At 39.6% G+C, this 9,332-nt stretch overlaps 2 protein-coding genes and 1 long non-coding RNA gene across 12 annotated transcripts in view; 2 read left to right on the top strand and 1 right to left on the bottom strand.

Annotated features, from left to right (window-relative positions):
* Positions 1–539: 539 nt before the first annotated feature.
* The window catches only part of LOC106867761 (manganese-dependent ADP-ribose/CDP-alcohol diphosphatase), a 25,166-nt gene continuing 16,373 nt past the window's right edge, over positions 540–9,332 (bottom strand). The window contains exons 1-4 of one of the 10 annotated variants that reach the window (XM_014912739.3): positions 4,519–7,976; positions 2,858–2,927; positions 1,554–2,213; positions 540–944 (exon numbers count right to left, since the gene is read on the bottom strand). In XM_014912739.3, the coding sequence (XP_014768225.2) occupies positions 640–944; positions 1,554–2,213; positions 2,858–2,927; positions 4,519–4,803 (1,320 nt within the window). In that variant the 5' untranslated portion in view covers positions 4,804–7,976 and the 3' untranslated portion in view covers positions 540–639. Of the gene's footprint in view, positions 945–1,553; positions 2,367–2,857; positions 2,928–3,070; positions 3,263–4,518; positions 7,977–9,332 lie in introns of those variants that run through there. The other 9 variants (XM_052975756.2, XM_014912770.3, XM_089339595.1 and 6 more) reach the window with 9 other exon arrangements.
* LOC149131443 (uncharacterized) lies at positions 817–1,510 on the top strand. Its single transcript, XR_016237895.1, has 2 exons — positions 817–1,093; positions 1,146–1,510. It is a non-coding gene; the product is annotated as an uncharacterized LOC149131443 (long non-coding RNA).
* LOC106867754 (protein O-mannosyl-transferase 1) overlaps positions 8,125–9,332 on the top strand; it is a 22,057-nt gene continuing 20,849 nt past the window's right edge. Inside the window, exon 1 of the mRNA XM_014912725.3 lies at positions 8,125–8,555. Coding sequence (XP_014768211.1) covers positions 8,463–8,555 — 93 coding nt within the window. The 5' untranslated portion in view covers positions 8,125–8,462. The remainder of the gene's footprint in view (positions 8,556–9,332) is intronic.

Raw genomic sequence — 9,332 nt, 5'->3', positions numbered from 1 at the left:
AGTATGATGATCCAAACGATCTGAAGGTCTGAAGGCACATAGCTTGTTTGGTTCATGATCTCAGGTCACAAGTTCAATTCTTGGTGAAATGTTGTGTTCTTGAGCAAGACACTTTATTTCACTCAACTGGCAAAAATGAGTTGTACCTGTATCGCAAAGGACCGGCCTCGTCACATTCTATGTCATGCTGAATCTCACTGAGAACTATGTTAAGGGTACATATGTCCGTGGTGTGCTCAACCACTTGCATGTTAATTCCCATGGAGGCTGTTCCGTTGATTGGATCAAGTGAAACGCTTGTCGTCGTAACCAATGGAGTGTCAGTCAAAATCTAACATGGAAAGAATTGCAGCATTCACCTCTGTGACCTCAGCTTTTAAAAACAACAGAGACTTGAGAGCAATTTGGTTGGTCGACCTTGGTGGAATTTGAACTCAGAACATAAAGATGGGCAAAATATTGCTAAGCGTTTTACCTGGCATGCTAACAATTCTGCCAGCTCGCTGCCTTCACAACAACAACAACAACAGCACAGTGCATGGAATGTATTGGAAAGAACTTTAAAATAAATCTTTATTAGTCTGTACAATTTTGCTGTTTGACAGTAGGAGGGAAGTAGTGAAGTGGTGGGGAGAGGAGCTATGTTTTAACTTCATATCGAAGAGGTATAGAATAGTTCTGGATTTTGCCTTGACCGCATACCTGTAATGTGCGTGGGTGTAATTCGACTGTGGCAAAGCAGCTAGTGTCTGGTGAGGTTTCGATAACTCCAGGGAATGTGATGTGGTAGATACCTTTAGGATCGATGGCAAAGCCACCCTGGTGCTCATGCCCGGCAAAATAAGCCAGCACACAATTGAAGCTGGAGATTAACTTGAGGATGGCAGCAGAATCCCAGCAGAGACTTTTAATGTTGCAAGACTTGATGTAAACTGGACAGTGGCCTGTAGAAATGAAAGTAAGAAATGATTTCTGATAATTGCAAAGAAACAGAGGACATATAATAAAAAATGGATCTGTTGAAAAAGAGAAAGTTAATAAAAAAATCTGTGAACCAATCTGAACAGATTCCCAAAAAACAAATAAATAGAAGGTAGTTCCAGCTGGCCATGTTATTGGAAGCAGGATTTAATATTCAATAGAAGGTAGTTTCAGCTGGTCATGTTGCTGGAATGAGACCTTGTCTCTCTCTCTTTCTCTCTCTCTGTCATGGTTCAGTGGTTTTTGGGACTGGTCTATAACTTAAATCATATACTAAATATACTTATATATATATATATGATCATCATCATCATTGTCATTTAACGTCCACTTTCCATGCTGGCATGGGTTGGATGGTTTGGCTGAGGACTGGCCCCCCTCCCACCAAATTTCGGGCCTTGTACCTAGAGTAGAAAAGTATATAGAAGTGATTGTGCTTTTTTTGAGCAAAACATTGTATTTACCGTAGTTACTTGAATACTGGACAAAATGGCTCTCTCTGAGAGAGAGAAAGAGAGAGAGAGAGAGAGAGAGAAATAAATTAATTCTAAAGACAAAATTTTGAAACTTACCACAGATCACAACGTTTTGATGCAGTTCTTCAGCCTGTTGCAGAGATGCAGATATCCATTCCATCTGGGCTTTTCCGATGGCACCATTATATGCAACAACCATGCACGTGGAATCATCAAGACCATCTGAACAATTGATGTCTTTGTTTGTGTTCACTTTAAACATTTCCTTTGCCTCTTGGTAATTTGGACACAACTGGTCAATCATATTGACAGCATAACAATCAAGAATAAGGAATTTCAAGGACTTGTGTGGTGTGAAAGAATAATAGCCTCTACCAGGAATATTTTTACAAGCCTTGTTTAAAGAACTGTTCAGTATAGAGTTGAGAAGTTCTTCGTGGGTAAAATTATAGAATTCATGATTTCCCCAAACATGGTAGACATTTCTGGGGAATTTAGAAAATGCTTTTTTCATGCATGCTAAAGCACGATCTCTTTGGTTGTTCCGTTTGTTGTAGCCATCTAAGAGGTCACCAAGCTGTAGGATAAATGATACCTCGTTGGCGGACTGCATCCAGTAGTTGATAGCTTTGCTTGTCTGTTCCAATGAGGCACGAAAATGCCGTTTGTTGATTTTAAAAAAGTCGTAGCCATCCTCTCTGTCTACATACTGAATGTCTGTGATTATACCGAATGACAGAAGAACCATATTTGGCACTGAAACCAATATGAATGACAACAATAGTTACAATGATATTTATTAGAGCATTTACTAAGACTGAAATGCCTTGAGATCAATCACGACACCTGGAAAATACAGGTACAGAATCTCCTTGCCTAGCATAGCTGCACCAACTGCAGTACCATCTCCTGCAAACAGAATAGGACAGGACGAGCATAAAAAAACATTGGCTGCGCAAATCCAGAGCTGATTCCTTGCCGTCATTCCCAACAAGCTACCAGTCCTCAACTTGTGACTGATAATACACACACACACACACACATCGAATATATATATGTATGTATTTTTTAATTACTTCCAGATTAGCATTATTAAATTATAGAAATAATTTTACATTGAAATGTTTTCATAGATATTGAAAAGCATTTAAATATTTCAATAGTAAAATAACCTTAATAACCCATCAATTATAATGCTTTTCCTATAATCTAATTGTCATGGCATAAAATTTCTATGTTTCTAATTGTGGTGACGTAGAATTTCTATGTTTATATTTTATTCTTTCATTATCTACGTCATCTAAAGTTAAATACTAAATTGGTTTTTCTTCTTCGAAATCATGGCTTGTCATTGTGTTGCATCGATCGTATTTGGAAGATTATGAAAAATATTAACTTACTTGAGGTAAGGGCTGGTGACGAGAGAGGCTTCCAAACGCTGAAAATCTGCTTCAACAAGTTTTGTCTGACCTATGCAAGTATACAAAAGTGGACGTTAAAATATCTATATATAAATATATATATAATCATCATAGTCATTTGACATCCACTTTTCCATGGTTGCATGGATCAGACGGAATCTGCTGGGAGCTCTTCCTGTCACCAACACCTACCTGTTACCAAGTAAGGTAATATTTCCTCCATGGCCAGACATGTTTTTCACAGAAGACTGGAAATGAACAACGCTCGGTGTGTTTACGTCCGCGTAACTTAGCAGTTTGCGCAAATTATATCAGGCTTTAAAAAAAGTACTGGGGACAATTCATTCGACTAAAAATTCTTGGAGGCCCCAGCATGGCCGCAGTCTAATGATTGAAACAAATAAAAAATAAAACGGTAAAAGTTATTTTACGACGGTCTTTTTTTAGTTTCCGTCTCCCAAATCCACTCACAAGGCTTTGGTCGGCTCGAGGCTTGTGGTTGGGAAGCAAACTTCTTTTCAAAGGAAACTTTAGAAAACTAGCTCGATTGTTAATGACAAAAAAAAAAAAAAATTAAATAAAAATCAATGTAAAGATTTATAAATTACAATTCTGTTAGAAATATTAAATCGAACCTAGAACTTGGCTAAAATTAAACTCGGAACTGACAAGAGCCAGGTCAGCCGATGTAATAGGACTTACTAGAAATAGCAGTTAAACTGCCCGCAAATTACATGCCCCCGCTTTGCTTAGAGTGGAAACAACACACGACATATTGTCCTCAGACATACTTTGAATATAAGTCAACTCTGTTGGACGTCCGTTCGTGAGAAGTTGACTTGAGGTTAAAAACAACATCAACCACCACTACTACTATTATTACGGTTGATTTCTAACAAAAGAACAAGAATTCATATCTGAAGGGATGACTATAAGCCCCTATTCCATTCTAAGCAGCGGTTCTCAACCAATTTTTGCCTATGGACTTCCTGTCATTCCTGGGCAAGATTTCCTTTTGTACCCCCCCCCCCTTTTCAAGTTACCACTCGGTTATCTGACTTTTTCAGAAAAATGCATTTTTCAAGGTGAGGTGCGAATCTGCATTAGCCCCCTGAAATCGATGTCACTTTTACCCCCGAGGGTAGCCAGAACCCGATTTCAAGTTACCCCTGCACTGTTTACAGTACCCACTCTCTGACGGAAGGCAAAGTTGGGCGATCTTTCGGTACGATTACCTAAATATCGGCCTTAGATCGCCCAAAGTGGCTTCCAAAAGCGGGATTTGAATTTGATCTCAAAACAAAACGGATTGCAAATAAATACAGCCGGCATTATGTCAGAATGCTCAAACGATTAAATCGACACCAGAAACTCAACAAGACCCCAGAACGATGGAAGGTGAAGTTGACCTCTGCGAGATTGACCTCGGAAGCTAAAAGTACGCATCACTCCGTTCGACAAGCGATTCGGTCTATCATGATACCGCCTTATTATTAATAGTATCATTACTACTTCCAGATAAGACAAGTGAAAGTTAGACATATTCTGTAAGTTAGATTACTACATAACTAACTAAATACATAACCAAACATGTAAGTAGATAATAATATTAATACAGGATAGAACAGGCATAGACTTACTGTTAATAACCAGTGGACTTGAACAATCACCATTTGATGTTCGGCGAGTTGATTAATGTTTTCTTTTAGGGTGGTTATTAGGAACGGAAGTTTACGTAAGTGTGAGGGAAGAGAGAAAGAGAGAGACAAAGACAGGGTATGTATATGTCGCACATCTCCTTTCGCTTTCTCTCTCTCTTTCTGTATATATATATATATATATGTATACACACACACACACGGTATATATAATCTAGTATACGTATGTGTAAATACACGTCTATCTGTCAATCTATACTCATACATACACACACATACATGTATGGAGAGAGATAGAGTAAACGACTAGCGAGATGGTAGGGGGGAGAAAGAGAGGCAGATGGATACGGGTTAGTACATCTATATGTGTATTTGTATAGAGAAATGCACGAGAATAGGTTGATCTGTATGTGTGTGTTTGTGTACTTACATAATTTAGCCGAATAAAGAATGGAACATTCTTGTGTATTGAATTCTGTTTCTTGTTTGTTCTCGCTATCCATCTCCCACGCGGGGGCACACACACACACACACGCACACTTGAATGAAAAAGCTACGGTGACTCTAGGAACTAGATTCGGTTAACTCACACTAGTTTCTGTCTATCTATCTATCTATCTATCTATCTATTTTTAACTAAATACTTACTCAAGACCAGTCATCTCTCTCTTTCTCACACACACACACACACACATTCGCGTGGTTCTGGGTTCAATACCACTGTATGGTACTTTGGGCTAGTGTCTTCTACTATAGCGTCAGTTCCACCGTGAAAAAGTACATCAATATACCAAATTTGAAAATTTTGACTTCATTTCAATATTTCAAAATCTGTGAAATTAACAGAAAATCACTAGCGTAGCTAGAGTGTGTGCCGCCCGGACCCCACATAAAACACATATTGCTTACAGCAGACCCCCAATCTGGCTTGTCATTGAATGGTTCGAGCAGGAAGAAGAGACACTGGGCAATTATTCAGGGAGATGCTGTTGGTAACCCACCACAAGGAAGAATTAATCGATACTATGCCGAACAGGTATAGACATGAACACGTTCAGAAAATAGTCGCTCTTCGTACTACATATGTTGATACTGGTTTCATATTTTTGGCACAAGGCCCGCAATGTTTTGGAAGGGGGTAAGTCAATTACATCGACCCCAGTACTCAGCTAGTATTTATTTTATCGACTCTAAAAGAATGAAGGGCAAAGTCAACCTATGCAGAATTTGAACTCAGAACGTAAAGACGGACGAAATGCCGTTGAGCATTTTGCCCTACGTGCTAATGATTCTGCAAACTCGCTGCCATTCTAAATTTAGTTAGTGCTCTTCATACGGATAGTATTTATTTAAAAGTTTATGCCGAGCGAACTGTAAAATTATCGTCATCATATCCACCACTGCCAAAAGAAGATCGCCTCACTCTCCATTCAGTTTTTTTCTTATTCTCCTACATGCTTGAGTACCTGCTCCAGTGTCTCAGAAACCACAGAAGCTAGGAAGTGTAATGTTTAATTTTATGAATGAATACTAAATATTTAAAACATTTTCATTGACTTTTAGTCACTTTCTGACGAACAAACGACGACAAAAGCGTGAAAGTATAAATTATGTCACTCCATACGCAACTCTCACATCAACTAAATGCAACTGACGTAAAGTCACCATTTTCCATGGTTTCCGGATTTTAACTGCCCCAATTAACCTTCAAAAATCGCCTTTTCTTTGTTTTCTTTAAATACACTCTCTCTGCCTTCCTTTATTTCAGTATGTTGGGTAACGAAAGGCTTTTATGAATAACGAAATCAGGCTTGTGGAAAGTGATAGATATTTGTAGCGGAATGTAATGTTGAAGGATCAATGTAAGTTGTCAGGTGTAGCAGATGATGTTAGGCGAAATAAGACCGGTATCGATGAAAAACAATGAAGAAAGAATAGGAATGTAGTTGCATTCGCTTGTTGGATACTGAAAGCTTGCCATTGAATGTCAAGAATTTTTGGATGCTATGAAAGTAGTTCAGCTTCATTGCATGCCATTGTTAGTCAATACTTCACAGCCATAGAAACAGTGTAGTGAGATCTCCGGTCCTACGAACCATGACCTTTGTCTCTGGAGAGATGCCTCTCCTGTTTCGTACATTCTTGTGGATCGGGAAAAGTATGTTTCCTAGTTAAGTGAATTGTCCCACAGCATTCGCTTGTTGTCTGTTGACGAAGATGTTAGTTTCAGCGCATACTTTTTCGTTGAGTTGATTGATGCATTATTTCAGTCGACTGGTTGAAAATGTCACAGGTGCTAGAGAACTTGTCAAACCTTTCATTGCGTATCCAGCTTCTGAGACAGCATAAGACATAGCTATTAGCATTAGTATCAGGGGTATGTGACGTCTTGGCGTTACTGCTTCGACGCTGACTTGTTTGACATCAGACGTCTTAATGGTTCACTCGTTCTCTCCTTCCTCCTCTCTCTCGTTGTTTTTGTGTGAAAGCATATCTCTACATGTATGAGGAAAGCGAAAGTATCTATGCCAATCGTATTCAATTAATAAATTGTAATGTCCCTCTCTTCCCTCCCCCTCTCACTCTCTATATGTATCTTTTTCTCTTACCTTTTATCTGTTTCAGTTATTAGACTGCGGCCATGCTGGGGCACAGCCTTGGAAAACTTCTAGTCGAGTGACCACAGAGGTGCTCCCTCATTGGCTGTTATTTCTAGCATATCGAGTGAACACATAGATGTCCACTCATTGGCTGTTATTTCTAGTATACTGAGTGAACGCGTATAAGCTCCTTCGTTGGCTGCTATTTCTAGCACATCGAATGTCACATAGAGGCTCGCTCGTTGGCTGCTGTTTCTCGCATATCAAATGAACACATAATGAGGAACCAAGTAGTTACTTGATGTGCTAGAAATAGCAGCCTACAAGAACGCGTGCAAATGGTCACTCCCATGTAGTCCCACGATGTGCTAGAAACAGCAGCCAATGAGGACGCTTGCAAGTGGTTACTCGATGTGGTTAACCGTTATGCTAGAAATAACAACCAACGAGGGCTCCTGCAAATGGTCATCCGGTTTGGTCTATCGCTGTGTAGAAATAGAAACCAAACGAAGGAGCCTTCAATTAGTCGTTGTGGTTAATCGATGAACTAGGAACAGCAGCCAACGAAGGCGCTCGTAAGTGGTCACCCGATGTGATTGCCCGATATACTAGAAATAGCAGCCAACGAAGACGCCTGCAAGTGGTTTCCCGATGATCTCGAACTACTGAATAATTATCGTCAAAACTGATGCAGGATCCATATATATCTCCACACACACTGCTGAGACAAGGAACCGGTTCCCGTATTCCGCTTAATGACCATTCTGCATCACTTTTTGCTGATGATGTCTCCCTATAGATTGACACCGACATAGCAACGTGGCAAGAGAAAGTGAGAGTGAGTGAGTGAGTGAGTGAGAGAGAGAGAGAGAGAGTAGTTATTGCAAGCAACAGGAAGTACAAGAGAAGAATTTCGGAAATGTTGAGTTTTTGGATACGAAAAGCAGCGGCTATAAAATAGTTGTCTGTCTTTTTTAATTTCGTCGTTAGAAACGAGCTGAACTGTTTCCCAGCCATTAAGTCAATTCATTACGACACCGGAATCACACGCACACTTGTTATTATACATAATTAAGAAGTTTCCGATAATGTCTAAACTTAATCATATTACCACATTATCCGTAGTTGTTTATCGATTGAGTCATTTCTTTTTTTAATGTTTTTTTCTTGTTTAATTGTAAAAAAAAAAGGCACCGAGAAATGAACGAATGAAGCGGTTTTCAAAACAAACCAACATGAGGAGGTAGAACTGGCCAAAATTATCTCGTTCTTTTCGAAAATTTCTTTTATTTAATAGCTTTATTTATTTCACTTCTCCCATAAACCATGTCTGCGACTGTGGAGGGAAATACAGAACGGTACAAACAGTTGCAAAACATAAAAACCAAGTCTTGTGCCTTACCCAAAGAACGTGACCAGGTAATGTAACCATTAATGTTATTTTGCTCCGAGTCAACCCTCACTGAGTAAGCCGTCGACTAAAGTTTTTCAAGTCATGACCTCTCTAACTCCCCCCCCCCCCTTCACACACAATGTATTTACGGTTACATTATCCAGGGGCTTGGCTGCTACTTCATGCAGATCAAGCGAGCACGCAGTTCTCTTTGTAAGACGGTAGTATGCGGCTCGAAGGAGGCGATTTGGCTTCTATTTGTTGCATGTATCACAAGTACGTAGGTGGTCTCATTTTAATATGGCTAGGTGTATTTTGAGGGAGATTTGGCTACTATTTCTAGCAATACCATGGGTACATAGTTCTCTTTTTAACACGGCTGGGTGGGTTTTGCAGTAGATTTGGCTGCTATTTCTAACAATTACTACGAAGACCTGAAATTCTCTTTTTAACATGGTTGGATGTGTTTTGAGGGAGATTTGGCGGCACTATCATGCTATTAGCTGTCAGAAGTGAAAGTGCTCACTGCTAGTGAAGTATCTGTCTGTCTGCATGCCTGTTGCTGCCCTGTCGATTCTTTGGCTACTGACAGCTAATACCATGACTGGCCGGAGCGAGCTATATGTCTGTCTGTCTCTCTCTCTCTGTCTATCTATTACTCGAAAGTTATTGGAACAAATTTGACACCTATATCCATGCGTTTGAAAACACAACACAGAGTATAAGGGTACTCGCGTCCGCGCTAGCTAGTCGTGAGTGGTCGATCCTATTATTTTTAAACTTCAAACTTCATTTGTTTTCTA

This window comes from Octopus bimaculoides, chromosome 22 (genome assembly GCF_046866305.1).
Source record: "Octopus bimaculoides isolate indiv1 chromosome 22, ASM4686630v1, whole genome shotgun sequence".
Lineage (NCBI taxonomy): Eukaryota > Metazoa > Mollusca > Cephalopoda > Octopoda > Octopodidae > Octopus > Octopus bimaculoides.
This window is presented reverse-complemented; position numbering and strand designations above follow the sequence as displayed.